Genomic DNA, 26,519 nt, shown 5'->3' with positions numbered 1-26,519 from the left:
GTAATGCCATCCGAACCCTGGTGCGCACCAAACAAGCGGACCGAGATCGCTGAAAAGATGGGTAAACGAGCCAGAAACAGGACATGATGTCACAAGATGCGACCCTAAAAAGGACAGAATGCTCATGCATACCTGTTTTTTCTCATCATAGTCACGATGTTGCCCATCACAGTTTGGTACAGGAACCGCGTCTCCTCGCTGCAGATCTTCGTTTGTGACGGAGGGATTCCTGCCACTGTTTTGACTCCTTTATACATTTTTTAAGCTCTTCACAAGTTCTCAGCTGGTTAAAATACCATGTTGGCTATGCACACACAACGAGCGCATTTAGCCCAGCACACAGCAAAATCTACTCATATAAAGTGACCATGTGTCTTCAGAAGACAAAAAAAAAAAAAAAAAATCTGCCTAGCATTCAGATTGACATTTTAACACCGAACCTAAAGATACCAAACCTTAAGGCATAGGGATACGGTCATATCCTGATTCGTCGGCTTTTCCTGAACATCCAAAACAATGCTGTGTGCAGAGATAAATGCGCTCGTTGTATTTGCCTGGTATTTTGACCAGCTGAGAACTCGTGAAGAACTTGCGTAAAGGAGTCAAAACAGAGGCAGGAATCCCTCCGTCACACACAAAAACGAAGATCTTCTGCGAGGAGACGCCGCTCTGATGCCTTTATCGAACTGTCTTTTGTCTGTGTTGTGTGCATATTTAATTCGAACCGCACCAGAGTTCGTTTGGAAGCGGACAGAGAGCCATCTTTTCAGCGGTCTCGGTCCACTTGTTTGGTGAGCACCAGGGTTTGGATGGCAGCGTTCACACGTTCAAATGAACAGCACTAACAGAGCAAACGCACTAGGGTTCGCTTTAATCAGACCAAACATGCCAAGTGTGAACAGACCCTTAAATTAAATAGTTTGATTCATATCGATCTCGTTTATGATCTCTTTATGAACTTCTTCACGTTTTGGTGGAATGGACTTTCAATGGAGAAACAGAAATATCTCACATTTACTTAAAAATATCTTAAATTGTGTTTCAAGTTTGGAACAACATGAGGGAAAGTAACTGAAATTTTCTTTCCTTTTTTTTTATTGAACAGTATCCCTTTAGTTCTTAAGTAAAGGTCTTTAAAACCCATTTTACTTCAGTAATGAAGAACAAGGGTCTAGCAACACCAAAGTCAGTTCGAATCTCTGGCAAAACAAATGCTGACAAACTGAATGCAATGCAGACAAAAATATCTGCTGAATGTATAAATGTAAAGAAGTTAATCATGAAAATGTATTAAAAGTAAATGAGGTCAATTTTGATTTCAAGCTACACAAAAAAATGTCATCTATGCTGTTTTTTCTGCATCTTTTTCTATCCTCTCCCTCACTCCTTTTCCCTCGCCCCCCTCCGTCAAGTCCTCAACTTCCTCTCAATTAGCAGGTGTGCTAAAGCTTTCTTCTCCCTTCTCTCTTTCTGTAGCTCTCCAAGTCACTCACAGCTGACCCCCTTACACAAGCCCTCCTCACACACACACACACACACACACACACAGATACCACCCCCCTCTGGAGTATAAAAGAGTCTTAAAACTTGGGATGGAACTTAATCCATGAAAGAAAAAGCGGAAAAAAAAGCCCGCCAAGTGGCCCGGCCCATCCCAGCATGGCACAGTGTTCAAAGAGAAACACACACATACTATTACCGCATCTGGCAGACACAACATTACACGCTCTGTTCGCCGCAACAACCTAAAGTGACGCGTCTCGCATATTCGGCTCCATTCTTTTTGGAAGGGCAGCCTGGAAAAATCCACAGGTGATTTGCGAAGTCTTTGATTTTCATTCTCTTGTAAACACTAAAACAAAATACTTCCTGGGGGAGCTCTTTGAACTGAGATACCACCATGACATTTTCTCTGGCGGCTTATCCGTCTCCCTCTCTTGCGCACTCTCGTTCCCCTCCTTTCGCTTTTCCTCGAGCTCTTGTCTTAAGCTCCCCGGGTTTCTTTTCTTCTCTCTTTAAATAGAGGGCCAGGACTGTGAAGTCTAATAATGGTCATTTTGCCTCCCATTGAAGGCTGGGTAATTCTGCCAGGCCTCGGTTCACTTTGAAACACATGACACAGGGAGCTTCCCAGTGGCCATGGCAACTCACTCAGTGGGTTCCAAAGCCATGATTTCATACTTGTGGAGGGACAGAAACCTGCCGGCCAATCGGAAGAGGCTCCGCCCACTGGGAGAGAACCTTTGACACCAAGCAAAGGAAAACCCAGTGAGATAATATCAGCAAGTTGAGGCATACACAAACATAAAAGAGAAACCCCAGAGCTAGGGCCCCATCAGCACTGCGCGCTTCAAAAACGCCAACCGTCCCCCCTCGCCCCACCCGTTCCTGCTACTTCTGGATGGTCTGTGTGTGAGTGTGCATGTTAATAATGAAAACTAAATGTGGAGTTTACATTAAAACCCAATACATCACAATCAAAAGATGTACATTATAGGGAAAGTTCACCCAAAATCTAAAATTCTGTCATCATTTACTCACCCTCAAGTTGTTCCAAACCTGTATGAATTTCTTTCTTCTGCTGAACACAAAGGAAGATATTTTGAAGAATGTCGTAACCAAACAGTTGATGGGCCCCATTTTTTTTCTTTCATACTTTGGAGGTCAATGGGGTCGAAACTGTTTGGTAATCCATATTCTTAAAAATATCTTATTTTGTGTTCAGCAGAAGAAAGAACAACTTGAGGGAGAGTAAATGATAAGAGAATTTTCATTTTTGGGTGAACTATGCCATTAACATTTCTTTCTACCAGTGTTTTTTCTCTTTAACTAAAACTTTTAAAAATAATTTGTGATAATTGAAAATTGAAATAAGGTAAAATATAAATATTAGATGAAAGACAAATGGAAATTTAAAAAATACTTAAAAAAAAAACTGAAATAAAAGTAAATTAAACCAATATAGAAATTTGAAAAAACAAACTTATAAAAATTACAAAAGTACATTTTTTTTAAATAAAAAACAAAAATAAGAATTTAAATATTAATAAATGCTATATTAAAGATATATATAAATATTAAAAAAGTATAAAGCACAAAACATTACTAAAACGTAAAATAAAATGAAAATTGAAAATAATTAAAAGCTAATTCAAAATATTAATAAATGCTACAACAGTACATAAATGATCCTAAAATAACACTGATTCCGACATCCTAAGAAAAAAGAAAGTTTTAGCTTCAAAATCAATACATTTCTGCATCAAAATCTTTGCTCTAGTGCTGCAGCTTCATCTCCCTCTGGTTTTTAATCGAAGTGACTCGAGCGCCGTGCAGTCAAGCAGCAGGTGGGTGGAGGTGCTTCAAGCCGCCTCCGGCCTGCGTCAGGATTTAGCTTCCTTTCTAGAGCAATTACGCCACATAAAAAGCAATGTTCCAGCTCATCAAAGGGGAGTTCATCAAATGGTGATGTACGAGGAAAATGCACATATGTGTGGACACCTGGAAGCTGATTCAATTACTTTCCCTAAGACACTTTCACAAATGAAAGGCAAATGTGCGACAAAAATAAGTAGCACAACTGTTTTCAACACTGATAATAATAAATGATAATGATAATACAATGTTCTTTGAGCATTGAGTTTTTTGTTCTCAAAGAGCACCAAATCAGCATATTGGAGTGATTTGTAAAAGATCATACGACACTGAAAACAGGAGTAATATTAATAGGAATAAATTATATTGCACAATATTACTGTTTTTACTGTAGTTTTTACTGCAGCCTTGCAGAGAATAAGATGTTAGTCATGTTATATGTTCAGGCACTTCAAAGTTCAAAGAATATCATGTTTTACCACACCATGATACATGTCCACTTCCACCAAGTTAAAGAACTTAAATCAGAGAAAAACAGATACTATTTGGACTTGTTTCTCACACCCACACACACACACACAGCCATGTGGACTGATGCAATGGGAACGGGAAGACTCAGTGTGCAGTGGGGAGATGAAAGGACAGAACCCCTAGGCCGATTTTGCATGTGTCAGAGCAGAGCACTGTTTGGGAAAGAAGGATATCATGCTGGCAAGGAGACAAAAAAGAGAGAGAGAAAAAAAGAGAGAGACCAACAAACAGATCAAGACTGCCTTCGAAAGAGAAGGAACCTGCTGGGAATGTATGAAGTATATTCACCACAGGAGAAACAACAAGATCTGTGTAAGATACACAAATAGGAGACAAGTTTCACTGCACTTGAAGATGAAAAGTTCTGAGGAATAAAAGCTAAGTCACAGATGGAGAACTATGGAGTTAAATTGGTACATAATTATACAATTGTAAGAACATTTGTCATTAATTTCTTTCTAAAACTTGGGGGGTGCTGGTTCAAAGGCAATTCAATCTGTAATTGATGCATCTGTAATGTCATCAAAAATAAGTAGGGCTGAGCACTAATAATCGAATATTCGATCCTTAATTATTATTCGAAAAATAAAAATACTATTATAATTTTGCTACACGTTGCTTTGCTGGCTGTAAATGCAGTAAAATCCTAAGCACACAAACTAAAATACATTGGGTGGCGATGTGGAGTGTGTAAACAAGTTGATCGTATTTTATCACAGAATGTCGTCTGCCTCTAGGTGCGATTTTACTAAATAACCTTAAAAAATGGAATTACTTTTGATCAAATGGATGAATATGTCATATTCGAATATTTATGAGCCCAAATATTCAAATACAATATTTTTAAAAAATGCCCTTCTTGGAATGTCTTCCTCACTAATATTTTCTGCCTTACAAACAAATATGGCTAAAAAAAAAACAGAGCTCAGTTAAGCCCGAAGCATACTTCAGCTGTGATGTACTGTGCAGTAGTCCAAGAAAAGTGTGTAAAGAGTGATACAAAAGAGTAAACAAAGCAGCAAATCCTTTCTCCATCATTTTTGTTGTAGTACTTGTAAACTTTGAGTGCAATGGCAGATCTTGAGGCTGCTCGATTATGGCAAAAATCACAGTCATGATTAGTTTGGTCAATATGGAAATCATGATTATTTAACATGATTATTGGTGGGCGATATGATCAAAAGTCTTATTTCAGGATGAGTCATTTTAGTTATCAGTAAAATTTCACAATTATCGACAGGCAACTTCAATCTAATACTAGGTTAACTAATGTAGAAAAAGGTCTTCAAAACAGTTACAGAAGACAGAAGTAAACAGTCAGCAAAACAATAAGGAATAAAGAAACTAATTACAAACAAAATGGACGAATCTAACAAAAATACAAATGAAATAAAAAGTGCTTGAAGTTTTTCATGAAGATGTCCTAACAGTAGTATTCAGATAATAGCCTACAACAGAAACTGAACAAAGTAATCAAATGTAAAATAACACAGCATAGTCTTCACTGTATACATTAAATATAGATTAATCCTTATTAAAGCTACAAAAGTTATTCATTCAAGAGCAGCGAGTGCTTTTGATTTTTGTCTTGATTGTTGTTTGATTAACATTAATAACACAGACTAATGCATTAGTACTGGGCTGCTGTCACTTTAAGAATAAATTAACGGATCCAATATACTGGTTGTTAAGCATGCGTTTTCTTTCTCACCTGTTTACATTCACTTCAGACATAACCGACTGCGTTTGCAAGGATACTTACCAAAACAGCATGTTGCCATTTTTGCGTGTTGGCTATTTGACTGTTTAGGCGCGAATGCGAAAATTAAGTACCTGAGCCTTTAAGGTATCATGTGTTCCCTCATGACATCACATCCTTGCAGTTCAAAACAGGCTTCTTATTGGCTACTGAGAGAATCACTGCAAGGAATTAGACTCCAGGTCAGACATGTACACTGTAAACACTTCAAACTAGTTTCCTGAGGATTCCCGATGAGAAGATCCACAATTCGATGAGACTAGTATAGGTCAGAAAGAATGGTGCAACAGAACAAAAGAATGAACAGGAACAAGAGAGGAAGCTGGAGAGGTGGGAGATGAGCAGAGCGATGGCTCTCTGTGGACAGAGACAGGAAATGAAGGAAGAAACTGTGTACATATACATGTCAGTGGGGTAGCTCCGTCAAGACCTAACACAAATTGGAGAAGCCCACATGACCTTTTTTCAAACATACACAGAGGGCAGGGTGTGACAAACCTGAGCCACTCACATCTTTAAAGCAAAGACAAACCATTCACGCGAACCACTCCACGGTACATTGTGTTGATGATCAGAACAGATTTGTGTTGCTTTAAAGTCCAACTGAAATCAAAATTGACCCTATTTACTTTGTTAGCGCATATTACTAGTCTTGTGGTGAAAAATTAATCCGTGCAAGTTAATACACAGAAAAAAATTGTTTGCCGTCGTAATCTTTAATCAAAGTCTGAAAAGTTACTTCCGGTCTGGAATGGCATTCCTTCTCTGATGATGTAGGTTTGACGGCTTGGGTTGGGAAACGCTTAACCACTCCCCTCAAACCGTTAGTCTGCTATGAGCAGAGATGGAGAGGAGAAGCGCTAGAGTAAAACCCTTCCCTCTGTTCAATATTCCTTTTCACTGGGAAATACGTCACAACACTGGAGAAAAGTCGTTTGCAACTTCCGGTTCACGCGGACTTTAAGTAAAAAAAAATTGTAATGCTATCATTCAGGGTTTCAAACCAGCATACACTTATTTATTTACTCATGAAAACAAAAAATATGTTGGAGAATGTTGACAACCAAACCGTTTCAGTTCCTATTGACTTCCTTCATATTTTTTTGTTCATACAATGCAAGTCAATGGGAACTAAAACTGTTTGGTTATTCATACAGGTTTGGAATCGTAAATGACAGAATTTTCATTATTTGGGTGAACGAACCCATTACAACACTACACACACAAACCAGAGTGACAGACTTTCAAAACTGCATGGCTCAATGTCCATGAAAATTTGCATTTACACAGACTGGGAAACAAGCAAGGATGTTTCAGTCACTAAAAATAACAAAAATAAAACAAAAACAAATGCATTTCTAAATAATGAAATGAAATGTTAAATGCATCCTTGCTGAATTAAACGAAATTATTTTCAAAAATCATCACTGACCCAAAACTTATAAAGGGTAGTGCACATTTCAGACAACAGCGGAAAGATAAGAGAGACAGTGAAAGGAAAAGAAAAACAAAAATAAGGGCAGAGGTGGCACAGCAGGGATAGACTGGCACAAGCGGGTCAAGAGGACACTGGTGAGACTGGACAGACACTGATGCTGGGACTAGAATGAGAACCCCAGCTGAGCGCGGGCCTGTATCAGAGGCCCGATTACGACAGCCAACTCTCTAATTATAGCACTGGCACAAAAGAAGGGGAGGATGTTTTTCTATCCTATTATTATGAAAGAAAAATAGATGGAATGTGTTTTCCCCCATTCACCTAAAGTGAACTTTCCGGAAATCATATCTGTTGATATTCGAAATTAATTTTTCAAGTGCTATTTTTGTGTTGGTTTTATGATAAGCTGAAATCTTAACTGATGTAGGTGCGCATCACAGAACAAAGAATTGTTTGCGCACTTTATTTATGTTCCTTGGCAAATGTTGTCTTATTAAAGCAACAAGAAAAATGTGTAAACTGACATAACACAATTTAAGAGAACTAAATCGGTCTTAACCCTATAAAGACTACTGTGGATATGCAACTTTCTAAGGCCTAAATATGACCAAAACTTTTTGCTGAAACACAATCTTCTACATGCCTTCGGTCATCTGATTAATAGTTCATTCTTTTAGTATAATTCTATAATATAATTGATTTTTAATTCATTTGTCAGGCATTATAGGGTTAAGACAGCAAAATCATGTGGGGGAAATTGCAGACTCAAAGCAATTCCCATATGCCAAGAAAACAGCAAAAACTTAAATGAATATGCTTATTATTGAAGAACATCTCAATGAGAATACAAAAGGGAGAATTGTATTATGTGTAACGTTAAGCCCATTCCAGCATAAGGCATGGGAAAATATTTAGCTGTTTTGCAGCATGAGCGTCCTGCTGAGAATTAATGTGTGGAAATCCTCAAATTTCCACATAAAAAGATCAAACATGCAAATAGATACTGGTGTCTTGAGACTGCAGAAAGCTCAGCCAATTAGGAAACGCTTCATCTGCGTCTGGATTTGTTCATTGTGTCTAAAGAGCAAGCCATGGAAGCCAACAACACCAAACTGAAAGTATTCTACCATGTGACATCACAGCAGTTAAAAAAAAAAAAAAATCAGGTGACACTGTCTGGGTAGTATATCAGTCTTGAACAACACAACCATTCAACAGTTCCTGCAAAACTGTATAACACCAAGTGGAGTTACAGCAGTCTAGTTTGGCACAAATTGCCAGCAGACAATAGAACATGAAAATCTGCACAAAAAAATGATGGAAAGATACTATTCTAATTCTGACGTGATGCAGCCTGAATCATAATGATACCGTGTTCGTTCGTTGGCCAGAGGAGAACTGGTCCTCTGACTGAGCCTGATTTCTCCCAAGGTTTTTCTCCATTCTGTCGCCTGATGGAGTTTGGGTACCTTGCCACTGTCGCCTCTGGCTTACTTAGTTGGGGAAACTTAATATTCAAAAATATCTGTGATCTGATAGTACTGATTCTGTTGTATGAGAACTGAACTGAGCTGGACGTTGACATCGTTTTTTGCAGAACTGCTTTGTAGATGAAATGGACTAATTTAAATGACATGCATGAGCCGAAAAGCATCATTTTCATGTTATCAATGTAAAGTTGATTTGAAACAATCTGCATTGTCCAAAGTGCTATAGAAATAAAGGTGACTTGACTTGTCTATTTGCCTCATTTAGGGAAATATGTAATATATATTAGTATAGTATTTACAATAGTATTTAAATGCCTATGAATGACATTTATGAACAGAACTTTGAACAAATCTACTACTGAGAGTAAACGTTGAGCAGTGTCCTTACCTTGCCCAGTACAGTAAGACAGCTGGGGTCCAACTCGGGCTGCTCCAGTTTGACCACTCCAACCCAGCCGTATTCGTACAAGTCCTCTTCATCGTTGTTGTTACACAGACCCAAAGGGTGCATCTGCAAGACAAAAAGAATCTTCTTCAATATCTCCTTCCAAATTATATCTGGCCACATACTCTCCCATTCCCAACTAAACAGATTTCAGCTTTTTACAAAGACTGACTGAAAGAAGAAGAGATGAAAGAAAAATGTCTTTAAGCTTTGAGAAAGGTTAAGTCAAATGCATTGTTTAAGTAAAATTAAAAAGACGTTTAATATTGCAATGCAGAGGTGCACCTTTAAAGTGATAAGCATTAACCAGACCATGTTATTGCGCCATAACTTCACTTCCTTTATAAACTGCCCTATATTGACGTGCCACGCCACACCCACAAGCCTGTGAAGGTGTGGAAACTCTAAAAGGTATGAGTGGAGCAGACATGATCATTAAAGTCATTAGATGTGCACCAAACCATTCAAAATAGCGGACAGTTTAGATGTCTTGCACATTCTCTCCTCTTGGCTCAAATCCCATCTTTAATTTGTAGTAAGTGTGAAATTTAACGCTTTTGATGTGTTGAAAATTTACAACATGGATGTTTATCAAATGAAAATCTTCAAGGAGATAAAACTCTACTAAAATGAGAAAACTAGGTTAAATATTATATAGCAATTACATAACTGCTGAATGAGGCCACGCATTGTTTGAGGATGGCGATTTATTACTTTATTAGTGCCATTAGCTTCAGTAGACGACCATTTCACGGACATGTTGCTGGATTTTTTTATTAAATGAATGATAGCTTAAGCACTGCTGGCCTTGCATTCAAAGGTAAAACCGATGGTAAACCTGATTAAAACTCCATGACAACAACTGATTCATCTGCTTTGACCTTAGTGACCTGTTCTCTACCCATAGCTGAGAGCTTCTGGGCAAAAATGAACAAATTGGATTAATACTCTGAAAAGGCTGATTATCATCTTAACTCTGGGATCAAAAGCCACATCAGCTCCCAAGAGGCCTTGGATTCCACATTTGCATTTAAGTTTACTGATGTTGTGGCATTTTATCTTATTAGACTGGCGACATATTAAAGAAGCACTGTAAGGTGACACTGATAAACTAATTCCTCATCCAAAAATTCAAGATTATGTTAAGATACGGTGGTTAAATGATGCCTTTTCTAATCAGTGACCATCTACAAGCAAAGCATTCCTTTAATGCCTTGAGAACCTTGCATTTCAATGAGGATTGTTCATTGGATTTAATTGCGGTTTTGCAAAAGTGGCTTGTCAGGAGAAGTTAATGATGGCAACCACAAATATGGCAACAACAAACAAAAAAAAAGGCTGCAGGACATGGCTTGTTTTCTGCAAACACATTTTCTAAATTCTTTAATTTCTCCTGTAGTTTAGACTACTTTTCTGGTAAGCACTGAGATTCCTTCCCAAGCAACTACCTAACTGATGGTTGTTTGTGTAACTGCACTCCCATTTTTCAACACGCATGAACCAATACTCGTGTTAACACACGAGTACCAGCATTTCCCTCCAGTTCGCCCCAACAAATTTCCCCAGTTGGCCCCCACGACTGGGTGAATGCCCAGTTGCACACTTTTCTCCAAACCAGGGTCCCCCATCTCTCCCTCTCCTTTTTCTGTCCATCATTCTGCGCTGCACCCATCCATCTCTTCTTTTACCACCAAAAGAGGTGTCCCTTGTTCAGCTCCGCCACCCTCAGTGCCTCTCATCTATCCATCTCCTGTACAGCCGTTCACATGTGTATCTCCTTTCATGGGCAATACTCTCAATGTAATCACCATAACAACAGGCAGCCAAACTTCTCATACCCGGTTCCACCTTAAGCATGAGCAGAATAAAAAAAAGGTCAGATTGGTGCAGTACATAAAGTGCTGCAATGGCGTAAGTGATTCTCAATGGAGCTAGCCATGCAAGTTATCTCTCTATACATGGAATATGGAGGGCTGCCAACGTGACGCTTTTCTCCCCCCTTTATTTGTTTGTTTGTCTTTCGCTTGCACTAACTGATGATGATAATTATAAAGGGATGATATGTGCGAAGAAAAGCATGCCCTGCTTAATAATAGTAATACTAACACTTTGCAATATTTCTGAAAACTGTGTTTGAAAACAGCAAATGGATAGATGAACAAACACAAACTGTTTTTTTCCCTCCTCGCCTTCGAATGAGGGTTGACCTGATTTGCCGTTGGTGAGGGGATCGGAACAGAATAGCCAGTTTAGGCCTTTCCCATCTCAAAGAAAATCAAAATGCCACTCACACCACACACAAACTTTGTCAGGCGCTCAATTCACTGGTGCTTTGATCATCAAGTGTTTCAGCCTCCTCAGTAGAATCAGTCCAGGTAGCAGAGTTTCTATTGCACCTTCATTTTTAGGGTTTTTCTCTGTGTTGATTGCGTTTGATAAAACTATTGGGGGCTTCAGAGAGTCCTGCAATTGGGAAAAAAAAGCAGTATGTGTGCGCGCATCTGCCTGGGGCCAAAACAGTGGGGGCCAGCTTAAACTCAACTAAAACTCATAAAAATATTTTAGACCACACTTGGTTTCTTTCACTGCACCAAATAGTAGGGCTGGGTAAAATGCATTTTTCATCTAATCACAATCTTCATTTAAATAACTGAACAATTTAAATATTGTTTCTTAAAATCCCAAGATCAATCTTTTGCTATATAGGCTATACTAATGTGAAGCCACAAATACAACAGAACAAAGATACAAATGAAATAAACCGTGCTTGTTTTTCATGTTTTCATGTTTTTCAAGTCTTCTTGCGCTAGAATGGTTTAAAATCGCTAGAATGTTTAAACTGACAGGACCTAAAACACTTACAATTATGAACTTTCACTTTCATGCAATGAATTGCAATTCTGTCATGAAAACTTTCTGAGAGATTTGCATGGTAACGGTAATGGATATGGCAATGTTAATCTATTTGGTCTTGGCAGAATGGATCTGCTACGCTGCTACTGAAGAGCAAGTACAGAGACTTGCTCTGCCAACACATTCACAGAGTTTGCTGTGAGCATGTAAGACATGCTGCTGCTGCTGCTGCACATGTAACATTCATGAAATAACCCCCCATAGCAGATCTATACAGGTGGAGCTGGGGAAGGTGGAAGGTTTCTGAAAGCACACTGCAGACTGCTGTTGAGCCGCAGCTCATTGGCAGCTGATGCAACGGCAACCAATCAATGTAGATGACGATGCAATCGCTACCAAATGAGTTTAGGACCTATCTGCCTGCACCATCTAGAATTTCGTTCCAGAACTTGGTATTTAATTTGAGAATCACATGCGTTTCGAACCGTGGTGCCTGGTCTGTACGGAATCGGATCAACTATGATCCCGACTTGACATCGCACATCCTGTGATGTGACTATCGCACTGCAATATCGATGCTAAAACTAAATATCGTGCAGCCCTAGAAGGTACTCATTTCGGACAATTTAGTGATTGGTAGAGACACTTATTTATTTAACTGTTGTAATTCAAATCAAAATGATCAAGTAAATACAGTTTTCATCTTCTGAAATCCATGTTAATGGAGAAGCCAGGAGCCATTGCTGAGATGCAATCCCACATTACATAAGCAAAACTGATTCAATGAGATGATAAATGACCAAATGCATTTAAATAAAAAGACAGTTGACTCAAAGGATGCAAGACTCAAGGACACTAAACAGAGCTGGTCTAAAATCAAACCAGCAGATAGTAGCCTAAACATTTTAAAAACACACCCCTTCTTATCAGCAAAGCTGACCTAAACGTGTTGGTACACAGAGCAAGCGTTCATGGATCGTGGCTGTGGTCCAGTAGTAGAGAACACAGAACAGATGAGTCGCAGCCACAGGCATGGCATTTAGGTCAAGGCCAGTATCAATTTCACCCACAACAATCAAAAAGCCCAGCTAGCCCGAGGGTACGCTCTGCTATCAAACTCAACTCCATAACCCACACTACAACCACTCTCACTGGCTTCAACTGCATGTAACCCGATACCAAGATTTTTCATAGCTAATTTATGTCCTCTGATTAGTGAGTATAAAACTAACAAACCTACTTAACCGCAACTATAATCTGACACGGAACACATATATCATTCACGCCAACAAGGCCACAAGTCCATGGACTTCAAGCTGAGAAAGTTTCGTGGAAAAAAATATTTCCTTCTTCAAGGGGCAATTTCTCTCCTTTCTCATGCCGCTGGTCTCACCAACCTCCCCCTCTTTCCCAGTTCTGACCCTGTGCCCGTCACCCAGCCCCCACCCCCTGCCGCGGGAGTGTGGAATAGTTCCTGGAATAACAGACCATCCTGCCAGGAGAGGTGGGGGAATATTTGATCAAAGCCACAAGCGGGCTTCAGAACCACCCCCCTCTTCCCGGGCCCACAGCCACTTAGAGAAACTCTGTCCTCAGCCGTGGCTCTCAGGGCAGCTTTTCAAACAAGGCCAAGAGCCTTTCAAACAAGCAAGAGTGCTGGGAGTTCTCAGTGCCGAGCTGAGCTAGCAAACGCCATGTGCACAGGAGCCTCGGACGTTTGCTGGCATCCCTCTCGGTTTGCATTTTGGCAGTTGACAGAGATAGAGTGGGATACTTCTGATATACAGGGTTTAGAAGACACAGTGATCAATAATAAACCATGTTTCCAAGTAATAGAAGCAGCTGACACAGTTTAACTCGCAAAAAAAAGTTGTTTACCAACTATCAGATCATGGTAGGAGAAATTGAACGTTGAAGAAAAATCTAGTCCTTTTAGGCCAGAAACATTCTTTACACACAGACGTGAGAGGTTAGTCGACTTGTAGTCCAGTTGTGTTTTTGTAAACATTTGGTGAACAAACACCACAAGAATGTTTTGGAAAAATCTAGAAACAATTTTTTTGTTTCATATAGTCCAGTCACTGTCAGTGTCGGGAAACAGAAAATTGAAAGCGGATTAATAAATCCTAACACATCATATTCATACATTACATCTATACGCAACAAACAATTTTAAATCTGCTCAGAATGATACAAATGCATAAGTGAACTACGCTGCTATAGTCAGAATTTCCAAGTCAAGTTGGGAATACAGTCTTTTTATAACAACGCACCGAAAACTAAAAAATTCTATTAATTTAATATTTTTATATGAATTATTTTTATGTTAAATGTAATATAAATTCTATTAATTAAAACATAATTTACATTAGTAAATTATTTAAAATTGAATATAGGTTTCATTTTGCACTTTATTCACTAAAGTGAATAAATATGTCACAACGAAATATTGAGTAAATTGCTCATTGCTATCCATTGACAAAAACTATCACTAAAACAAAAAATTGTGTGATAGTGAACACTGTTTGCAAGCCAAACAACTTCATCCACAGAGGACATGTTTTTGCACTATAAGAGAAAAGGGATGGAAAGCATTTCACGTCAGTAACCGTAGCTTAACGCTGTCCATCAGTTGCAGGCGTGTCCTTTGGTGTAGACCGGGAGGTCATTTTCTCTTTAACCCTACGTGGATCCCTGCTGTAGCCGTTGGTCCCTCTCAGCTGTTACATATCTCTAACATTTCCTCATCTATAAAACTGGAAGGCCGTCTTGTAATCAAATGCCCACACATAGCGGGAAGAGCTTTGCATTGGGTACACAAGGCAACCCGGCCAGTTTCCTTTTGGCGCTGGTCGTCTGAACTCCCACCTACTATCCAAACAGAGGATGTGCTCACAGACTCCAACACTATTCTGGTTTGTCTATCGGAAGAGTGTGAAATACTGGAATGGGACAGATGCCTACAGCTTCTCCTCTACTTGCCCTGGACTATTTATCTTTCGCCTTCTCCCTCTTCGCTTTCATCCCACAGCCATAAAGTTGTCGGACATTTATAATATCACACTCCGATAGCAACGTGTTTCTAATCTGCAAAAGAAGCAATAATCAAAACAAAATTGATTAAAATGGAAGGAACTCAAAAAGCAAAGCAAAACAAAAAAACGTGGAAATATCTGAAGTTAGAGCATGCAGAAATCAAAACCTATTTAAATATATTTAAAAAGAGAGATAGAGGGAGAAAAGAGGAGGAGCTTGCCGCTCTGATTGCTTGTGTCTTCTCATTTCCCAAGCACTGGAAATAACTTCAAAGGGGATCGCAGCCTTGAAGAGAGCGCAGATAGAGTTACAGTGTGGCAGCTGGAGAAGCCTTGCAGGTGGGGCCTGCTCTGACGGTGTAATATTATCTCATAAAGGGAGACTGGGCCCTTTTTCAAAGGAGGCGACTTCCTCTCCTTTGTCGTCTAGACAAAAACGATGGAACGACAGTTGCAAAAGTCACCTCTGGCCAACAAAGACTCCAACAACTCTTGCCCAGAAACCATGTACGTACCCAAGAAGTAAAGCACACACTGGAAAGTAGATGACATCATGAAGCACCAACCACAAGCATCTCAGATTTGTTCAAGGTTTAGAGAACAGGATGTGCATTGGTGGACAATTCGAGGACAATTTGCTTTGATTAACTTTACAACCAAGGCATCTGCACACACTTCGAGCATTTGGCAGCAACTTTTTAACCAGGTACAAATTTTATTAGTTAAGGCGTTTCTCGGGAATCAAACCCATGACCTTAGTGTTACCAGCATGTTTGAGCCACAGGAACACCAGAAGAGTCTTGAGACCTCTTATGCCATCTCACTGAAAACCATTCACACACTGTCCCCCTGGCGACGACATAAGCAAACAAATGGTCCAGTTCAGACTGGAGCGAACACTTAATATCGTGTAAATACTAAAATATGCATCAAGCCACCAGGGAGGACAGCTTTAGCAGAGGGGAAGTGACTGGTGAGTCTATTATAAGACTGTGAGTGGAGATTGAAACCATCAATGGTGTGAGAAAGATCTCTCTTATGGAGATGACTATTACTCAATAAACAAAATGAAAACTACAGTTGAATAGGAACATGATGATCATGAGAATAAGACAATGGCTGCATCTGAAATGGCATACTTCCCTTCTATAAAGACGTATCTTCTTCCAGCGAGATTCTGAAGTGTGCATACAAAGGACACTTTACTATCCCATGAGGCCATGGAAAAGGATTTGTGAATGGCAGTGAAGCAACGTAACTGACAGTGGTAGGTCACATGATAATGACAACATGGCGAATATAGTACATTTGGATTAAGTACTACACGCATTCATAGTTAATACTATATAGAACTATATTTTTTAACAATATCGAATTCAGAAAATGTAACAATTTTCAGGGCTTAGTGAAGCTATGCTGTTAGTAGTTCATGATGTTTAAAATTCTATACAAGTTCAATCAAAGCAATAACAGAGTATGACGCTAGCAAAGTCAAGGTCAAATCACATATGTATTTATTTTATCAAAATGCAGTAAAAATAGCCGCTATCAATATGCGGGGTATTGATGTCGCTTTTGAATGCGCGCTCGCTTTTTCCTTTTGCTTTTCAATTTTCCTTAACTGGCCACACATTTTACAAGATATTTATCAATGAAGCTCAGGATCTGTTGCGCACCAAATCATCCGACATCGTCCTTTCAGTCATCTCTCTTTAATATCTTTAAGTGAAATCACATAAGTGAAACTATGCACAGCAATACTACCGCAGCAAACCTAATCATGTCCCTTTTTCATTTTCTGTGTTTTTCATGAAATCAGAATTAGGCTTTATGCACATCCCTAGTCTCTACCGTCACTTTTGATCAATTGAATGCATCCTCACTGACCCTAAACATTTGAACAGGTGGATAAATGAGTCTCCCAAATGCAGAAATGTAAATCAATATTCAATTATAATGAAATAAATAATTGTCCTATAAACAATTAAAACATCAATTTTTTAAATTGCAGGTTTTTTTTCCACCATGCAGCAACTTTATCAGTTCACAGCCACTTTAAACTATTCAATCTGAAGTGCCACATCAGGAAAACCTCATGACAACAACATTCACACTTCAGCCTGTCATACTCCAACCACTAGGTGCAAAAAAAAAAAAAGACAGCATACGTCGAGGGTTAACGTGACATGATTTATGGGCAAGGAAGGCAAAAGTGCACGCCAGAATACTACCGCAACTGCTCTTGAAGTTCAGGAGGCGGGTGAATCTGTACCCGGGAGGATTGTAGTCATCAACACCTAGCCTCACCGATGCCTTTGAAGTCCCTCCCTCACTTTGAAGGTCCCAGCAAAAAGGAATGCCTGCACAGGGCTCTTGGAAAGCCCCCAGAGTTGTGGAATGCGGAGCAAGCCGCTGCCCGGCCTGCTGGAATGCGATTAGAGCGCTGGAACAGACGAGGGCTCTCGCGCCAAGGAAAGGCTGCTGCTACCACCAATGGCACGGCACTGGCCCTGGCCCACTCATTGCAAAAAATATTTCATAGAGAAAAAAATGGGTGAGAGAGTGGCAGGGGTGGGTGGATTGGTTGCGCAAAAAGAAACAAGGAGGTCACCAAAGAAAGAGGCCAAATGTTAAGAACTTCAATACCGTAATGAAATGTTTTAAATCCAGAAAGCGGTTGATCAAAGACAATTTGTGCCTTTGAAAACAGAGACAAAGAGTTGACTGAAAATTACAGACTATTAAATTCTGAATTCTAAAATATTTAACTGTAAAAATTAAAATCAATAATTTTGAAAGCTTCAAGTGAATTTAAAATTCTGAAATCTAAAATATTATAGCCTGATTATAATTTTCATGTTTTGGCCACTAAATCGTCAATATTAAAATTCTATATTATTTTGTCTAAAATTAAAAGTTAAACAATAAAAACTAAAATCAATCATTTTAAATGAGTCAAGTAAATTTAGGCATCACAACATCATAATGTACAGTATGAACTCTACACGAGTTGATATTGCACCAATATATTGTGCATCTGTAGTAACAGTCCCAGAAACAACACACACCATTTCTTCAAAGTCCTTTTGGTACAAACATCTGCTAAGAACATAAATAATAAATGAGAAAACTGTGTCACTATAAAAGCAAGTAATACACCTCCATATTTCCACTGGCACAGTAACATCAGGCCAGACTCGAGCTGATCCTTCCCAGAATGTGTAGACTCACTAATCATATTTCCATAGCTCTTGGGTTTTACGTGCATTATGAAACAAGTTTCTAGTGTCTTGTTGTCAGTCAAACATTCCAGAAGAACGAGTACTTGTGCTTATCAAGTGCTTGTTTGTGTGGAAAACAAAAAACTATGCCTTTAAAAACTGATGCGTACATATAGTCTGGACAATTCTATTTATACACACGCCCTCTCTTTCACACACATACCACACTGACCTTAACGTCTTACCACTTAAACGAGTGCTGAGACATTGGGTCGGCTCTTGAAAGAGGGAAAGTAAAGCTGGAGATGACTGGGCTGATCCAGAGAGCTCTCTCTTTAAAGGTCACTACCATATAGACCATCTCCAACTGTCTCTTCCACAACCCATCACAGTAATGACTTATGAGATCAACGGCATGGATGCCTCAAAATGAGCAGGGAATTTTGATGCATAGCCAAGATCTATAAAGGCTTAAACTTGGTTTCTAATGGGATAATTCAACCAAAAATTTTAAATCTGTTATCATTTACTCACCCTCAAGTTGTTCCAAACTAGTATTTGCTTCTATCTTCTGCAGGACACAATGAAGATATAGAGTGCAACAGTCAGCTTCCAAAAGTAAAAACATTACATTTTTCCATAGGGAAATTTTTTTTTTTTACAACTTATAAACCTTTAAAGACAACCTTACAGTTCCAAAGTTGTCTTTAAAGGTTTATGAAGGTTATTTAACCTCTTATTTAAAAAAAAAAATTGTTTAACAACTAAATTTGTGGTGAAAAACTACATTACCCATGATGCTATACAGATCAGAGTCAAAGCGAGCAAATTAGAAATCACAGTACTCTCCCATGAAGCACCGCAAATGACACACGAGTCTCCATTGACTCAAAATACTTTAAATATAAATGCATATTTTGTATTAAACTTAAATTATATTGTTTCTATAAATATAGTCAACAAATTTAAATGAATAGTTTTCTATTTTGTTCGCAATGCTTCATTCCTTCCCTCACTGAAGCAGTTGAGTACACGGTGTCTTTTTGTCCGATTTTCAAATATTTTTTGCTGTATGTTGTTATTCACCTCAGAGCTAGTTGGCTTTTCATAATATTGCCTTTTGTGTTCCACATACAGGTTTGAAACAACATGTAAATGATGACAGTTTTCCTTTTTTAGTGAGGTACCCCTTTAAACAATGAACAAACTTATAAGTAGATGGCAGTGCATTACATTCCCTACGCAATTATGACAGCACCGATGCAAATTCACTGGAAAACAGATGAGCTCTTGCGCGACCTGTTTTCAAAGAAAGCAAAAACATGGTTCCCAAGAGACAAACCAGTCAAAATATCCACCCATTCCCTGACAAGCTCACACATACATAACTCGACCGCAAGCATCACCCTCCACCCCTCTACACACACATAACATTTGGCTCAGCTGCAATGCAACTGGCTGAGGTAATTCAGCCCACCGTCAACCAGAGAATCGCAACAAGCAACCCCTGTGTCAACACCACCTGTCAATCAAAAGAACAACCCCAACGTGGGCCAGTCACTGAAAAGGGGGTGGAGACTGCCTCATCCAATCACTGGGAGATCCTTCAAAGCTTACTCTAGCCTCTGGACTCGCTCTCAAGTTACAGAGATAAATGCTGGTTGAATGATAGGACTCAAGAATGTGCGGCTATGGAAAATTGCACACTGTACAACCAGAATGTGTATTCTGCACCTCCACAGACTGTTGTTCTTGCCAACTCATCCCCCCTTCACAATGCCACTATAGGTTAGATCAGGTTTCTGTTGCCTTAGATTTGTTTTCTTAAGGAGGTTGCCTTGTAGAAGAAAACACTTCATTTCCAGGTCAAAGCCTATGGTCTGATTATACACGTGGGACTGGACTGAAGAGATGGCTGGATGGAGAGATTCAAGGCCACATGTGGATTAAATTGAAGGTCACGCCCAATTTCATTATGCTTGCATTTAAAGTATGCGAGGACATAAGGCAATAATCAGTTAATGAGGCATGACATGCAGACTTCAGTCTGTTTTACAGTTTCTTGAATTTCCATAAGACTCCAGAGCACTATCTACCGATACCAGCGACTTCTCGCACATTGACACCAGACACGAGCAGCGCGACACGATGCGACAAAAGCAAATAGATCCCATTGCAATCAGTCATGCTGTCTACACTGGACAACAAATATGCAACACAACAAATGCCAGTCAGTAAACTTTTTAGTTTACTGAAGTAAAGTTTTTCTGACATGCTCCATACGCTTGTACTACGTATAATACTTATAATAACTTTTTATTTTAATATATTTTAAAATGTAATATATTCCTGTGATAGAAAAAAATCAACTGAATTGTCAACAGTCATTGCTCCAGTCTTCAGTGATACATGGTCACTATTGGATATTTCATCGTACGCCAATTTCTCCTTTCACATTTACATTAAAGGTCCCATTCTTCGTGATCCCATGTTTCAAACTTTAGTTAGTGAGTAATGTTGCTGTTAGAGTATAAATAATATCTGTAAAATTTTAAAGCTCAAAGTTCAATGTCAAGCGAGATATTTTATTTAACAGAAGTCGCCTACATCGAACGGCCCGTTTGGACTACATCCCTCTACTTCCTTCTTTAATGACGTCACTAGAACAGTTTTTTGACTAACCTCCGCCCACAGGAATGCTCCCTCAACTCTACCGAAATTCGTTTATGTACTTGCGCACTTCTTATAACTTACTGTGTTTACTCAGCTCTTACGGTGATTTTCTGAAGTAAAACTGACGCTTCATCTTTTGTGTGATGTACAATAAACTTTATTAAACTCATCAATATGTTTGATCATCATTCGGACCTGGTCCGAAACAGCAGACTTGTACGCTACTAATAATGGATACACACAAGCAGATGACAAATACGTTATAATAACCGTAATTAAACTACTAAACTATACCTGTTCCATCTCTATACAGCACTCTGACTCTGTAGGGTGTAGGCATTATTGTCCGACTCGAAATGAACACCGTTACTGAGAGTTTCTGATATTATCATCATTCCGTGAGAGGAGATTGTCCTGAGACTGAGCGCGAGCTCATGAAGCTCCGCCCCTTGTGCCGTGCAGCAGCAGCTTATTTGCATTTAAAGGGCACACACTAAAACGGCGCATTTTTCTGACCCCCCAAAAAATGACAATTTAAACATGCTGTAAAAAATGATCTGTTGGGTATTTTGAGCTGAAACTTCACATACACACTCTGGGGACATCAGAGACTTATTTTACATCTTGTGAAAAGGGGCATAATACGGGACCTTTAAGAATGTATTTGAATATTTATAAATTAACATTTACCTAAATGAACAAATTGTATTATTGTTATTTAATGTTATCTAACTGAGAAATGAATCGATTTTAGTTTGTAGCATTTTATTGTTAAAATTAAATGAAATTTGAATATCGGCTATACATGAAAACAATTACTTGGCTTAGCAGTATTGTCTAGAAGTGTAATATCTGTGCATCCCTACTTTTGAATTTTAGCTGTCTTTGACTGAAGAAGCCCTGTTAGTTCTGTTGAATTTTTTCCTCTTCCTTTCCCTGCATGTAGCGCCTTTCCTGAAAACTTGAAGGGAGCATGGCTTGATGATATTCCAGAGGAAACAAGTGTTAAAAAGAAAAAAGGCCAAGCCATTTCCTGGCGTTATGAGAGCAGGACATGGAAAGGCAGGTAGAATTTAGGAACAGCCAAGGCCTCTGGTATATTCCTTAAGGGAAAATTTTGGACGCCATACACAGCAGAACCGGAAGCTATTTGGAAGCACATCAAAACAAGAATTGTTGTATCAATGCCATGGGTGGAAAGGAACAAAGCGGCTAAGAAAGAGATACGCTCTCATTCTACAGGAGGGGGGGGAAAAATGCAGATTTTAATAATCACTGCATCATTTGTTCATCAATACAGTCACTTCAATACAGTCATTTTCAATACAGTTCATCAATACAGGTTAAAGGCAAATAAATGATATTCCACAGAGCTTTCCCACTGGGAGGAAGTCTAAAATGCCCTCAATCTATTCAATTACTCATGTAAGGGAGTATATAGAGATCAGGTTGGACAAGTCTCTTTATGCAGGCTAATACAGTTACACCAATATTTCTCCATGAGAAGAGAGATTTGTGGAGGAAAAAAAAAACATCTAAGAGATTAACTCCGACTCAGTGGGGCTGAACTCAACAGTCTGTGTTGAGTTCACTGGTTTGCTCACACCCATCCTACCCATGCATGTCTTTGATACTTGACTATAAGGAATCTGGAGGCGTTGCGTTCACTACAAAAGAAACCTGCACTGCTGGGAGAACAAAAAAGGAGTGAGAACCATGTGCGAGTGCCAAGGCTGGGATTTCTCTTCATTCTCCTCCCCACATCTTTTTCACTCGTCTTCCCTCCCCCATACCAACACCACCAAACCACTGAATCAGAAACTTCACTCCCCCCAAATGTTTCCACTTCACCAGCTATCTTATGGGCTCTCTCTCTCTCAGTGGCATTAGCATCCGATCCGAGATGGCAAAGGAGAAGAACCACCAATGAAATATTCAACACATCCATATTTGGATGTTGCTGATGGAGGGATCTAGTGTGGTTAAGGGAGAAGTGTTGGGGGTGGTGAGGAGGTTTGACTCCCCTTGGAGAGTTTTTTAAACCCATTACATCAGTTTTTTTTTCTGCCTCACGGATTCAGAGGCCTGTGCTTTTGTGAAACGAGAAAATGACCTAAATTGACATTCATTTGGTTGCTGGTGGTTTAACATTTTTGACAAATAAATAAATAAAAGTTCTCTCCTTGGTCCATGCAACTTGAAATTAAGCCACAAGTATATCAAAATATAACATCAAAAATTTCCATTTTGTTAATTCACAAAAGAACAACATATAATGTTGCCAAAGACAAACATGAATGCAGACTGATAAAATAAAAAAAAAAAAAAAAAAAAAAAAGAAATCAATTGTTTTTAAATGATAAAGTGAATTTTTACAGTGTTAAAACAAATATTCATTATGAGATTTGCTGAAGACTAGTAAATTATTAGTATTTTAAAGATTGACAAGTGGGTGCCAGATGATGCCAATATCCAATATCCAATATTGCCAATACAAAACTGTCCAAAATTTCGGGGTTTTTAACTTTAGCAAGTTTTTATATATATATATATATATATATATATATATATATATATATATATATATATATATATATATATATAATTTTTTTTTTTATTATTATAAAGAGGCTGCATTTATATGATAAAAAATACAGCAAAAACAGTAATATTATTACAATTAAAATAAACAATTTTTATTGTAATATATTTTAAAATGTAATTTATTACTGTGATGTCAAAGCTGAATTTTCAGCATCATTACGCCAGTCTTCAGCGTCACATGATCCTTCAGAAATCATTCTAAAATGCTGATTTGCTGCTCAAGAAACATTTCATTATAACAATACATTATAAATATTGAAAACATTTGTGCTTGTTAATAGACCTGTGGAAACTGTGACTTATTTTTTCATGATTCTTTGATGAATGGAAAGTTAGAAAGAACAGCATATTTAAAACAGAAATCTTTTGCAAAATGATAAATGCCACTGTCACTTTTGTATTCATTTCTTTCCCAAAAAACAAAACAAAAACTAATTTTGATTGGTAATGTATATCTAATTCTGGCCAATCTAAGCACATCCTTAGTTAATATCAGACTGCTATGATCAGAAACAGTTAAAATATACAGCTCTGTTAAACACACGTTACATGTTTAAGTCCAATCCAAATTCCAAATACCTTCCCCAAAAATCACAGCAGAAAATGTGGAAAAAGTCTGCAAAAGGCCTGCTCATGACGGGACCTCTTAAGTCAAATAAAACCCATATCAAACACCGGGCAAACGAGACATGAATCAGAACCATTCAAACAAACAAACATCTAAACATCTTTTCCACTGAGTGCCAACGAATCCCGATCCCTCCATTATGTGCTACAGCTGCCCAGGCAGTCAGACCCCCGCTCTCTCTTAGGCAGCATTATGGAAACATTGTTGAGGAATGGGATGAATGGTATGGCTTTGATCTCTGGCCGTTGACCTGGCAGGCCCTGGTCCCTCCTCCACGTATGCGGCGGCCCACATCAAAACCCTTCGCTCGGGGAGATCAGCTGCACAGCCAGACCTAATCCCTGCACGAATTTAATCAGCCATCTCAACGACTCACATTACGCTTTTTAATTAGGAAAGAGTCATTGCTTCGGAATCACACCCAGCCGGAGTACTCGCACTGTGCGGACCTCTAAGTCCCTGTGAGCTTATGTCAAATATAAGATTTCACCTTAGGGCGAATAGAGAGATTTTTTCTTTGACTCACTTTTTAATAGACTGCAACTCCCTTCCGCCATAGAATAGGTTAGGCAAAGTCCAAGTCGCCATTCCAGTCTACATTCTCACCAAATCTTGATTAAGAAATACAATAGAACAAAGATACAAATGAAATAAACAATGATTTATGTTTTTCAGGTAAGTCTAAGAGTAGGTTACAGAAATTCAATAATCAAAATGTAAAATAACTGTATACCGTATTAATTAAATATAATTAATCTTTGTTAAAGCTACAAAAGTGATCTTCTCTTTGTATTTTGTTTTTTAATTAAGACTAATGACAGGCAGCAGCAGGAATATTAGGCTGCTGTCACTTTAAGACTGAAAGCACGGATCCAATATAATGATACGCATCCATTTTAATTCTCATTCGTTTGCGTTCGCGTAAGCCATAAGCGACTGTTTATGAGGATACTCAATAAGATGGGCATTTTGACATAATCTTGCATGTATGTGTCCGTTCAAGCACAAATAGAAGAGAACAGAATTCAGTGTTCACGTGCTGTCTGCTCCATGTGTGTGAACAGAAAACAGTGCACAAGGTCCGAATTGACTTCTCTTTCGCATCTTGTGCTTGAATGGTTTAAAATGGCTTGAATGTTTAAACTGACAGGACCTAAAACAAGTGCAAATGATAAACTTTCACTCCATGAAGGTTAAAGTTTGCAATTAATCAGAGAATCACATGCGTTTTGATTCGTGGTGCCTGGTCCCTACAGATTAACTACAATACTTATACTTGATATCGCACATCATGCGATGTGACTATTGCGGATATGCACACTGTAATATCGATGCTAAAACAATATATCGGTCAGCCCTAAAATGTGTGCTACGTATTTCAGAGTAAAGCACAGCATTGTGTTCTTTACATGCGAGCATGCTGCTCCATTAAAAAGTTAAATCTGCTCTCAGTTTGGGTCACTTATGTTGTGCATTCGGGAACGCAACATGTGCCGAACATCTTCCCAAATTTTTAATGAGAAGCTCTTATAAATCGGCTGCTGTCAACAAAAGAGAAATTAAGGGCTCCCTGTGATTTAAACCTCAATGGTTTACCAATTGAAAATGAAGAAATAAAGACATTAATATTTATATTCCTGTAAATATTTCTATTGAAATTTAACATTTGTACTGTAATAATATTTTTTCTGTAATACAAATTTTTTTAACTATTACTACAACTACTAAATAAAAATATAAAATAAAATGTTAAATAATATTGTAATATTTAACTATAAAATAGTTTTATTTAAGAAAAAAGATTATTTATCAACTATGATAAATATCAAGTATATCTACATGACTATAACAATAGCTACCAAAGATAATAATAATAATAATAATAATACCAACAAAAGCAACAACCACAATAATAGTAATAATAATAATTATAATAATTAAACTAATATATTAGTCATACTGACACATTTTTGTACAAATTGTGCAGCCCTACAAACAAAAAAAGGGGAAAAAACATTCCAAAATGTAATGTTAAAGATCTTTTTTATCCAAATCATGCAGCCCTAAAGACAGAACTACACAGATTCTAAAGTTTTGGAAGTTTTTGGTTGCTTCTTGAACTAATACTGATCTTTTGTATCTCTTTTAGAGTCGCCTTCCACCCTTTGAACAAAGCTGCAGCGGCAGCTATTTGCAGCAACAAGCTAAATCTGTTCCAACACAAGCCTCTATTCACAGGGCCAGCATCCATCAAAGGACTGGAGGGGGGGGGGGGGGGGGGCAACAACAGAAGATCCCATCCTTTCCAACCAGTCCAGAAGTACTGCAAAAAAAAAAAAAAAAAAAAAATATCAAAGGCCTCTACAACACCCAAGGCCAGTCATTTCAGTGGACGCCGGATGGAGTGGCCAGTGCCAAAAGTGACCATATCAAAAGCCCCCGGGGCCCTGAGTCACCCCCTACAGTG

The 26,519-nt window shown here is 38.4% G+C and overlaps 1 protein-coding gene across 2 annotated transcripts in view; it reads right to left on the bottom strand.

Annotated features, from left to right (window-relative positions):
* znrf3 (zinc and ring finger 3) overlaps positions 1 to 26,519 on the bottom strand; it is a 70,638-nt gene that overhangs the window by 21,313 nt on the left and 22,806 nt on the right. Inside the window, exons 1-2 of one of the 2 annotated variants that reach the window (XM_081365671.1) lie at positions 24,579 to 24,691; positions 8,982 to 9,104 (exon numbers count right to left, since the gene is read on the bottom strand). In XM_081365671.1, the coding sequence (XP_081221797.1) occupies positions 8,982 to 9,104 (123 nt within the window). In that variant the 5' untranslated portion in view covers positions 24,579 to 24,691. Of the gene's footprint in view, positions 1 to 8,981; positions 9,105 to 24,578; positions 24,692 to 26,519 lie in introns of those variants that run through there. The other variant, XM_081365670.1, reaches the window with a different exon arrangement.

Source organism: Scardinius erythrophthalmus, assembly GCF_964197995.2.
Source record: "Scardinius erythrophthalmus genome assembly, chromosome: 5".
Lineage (NCBI taxonomy): Eukaryota > Metazoa > Chordata > Actinopteri > Cypriniformes > Leuciscidae > Scardinius > Scardinius erythrophthalmus.
This window is presented reverse-complemented; position numbering and strand designations above follow the sequence as displayed.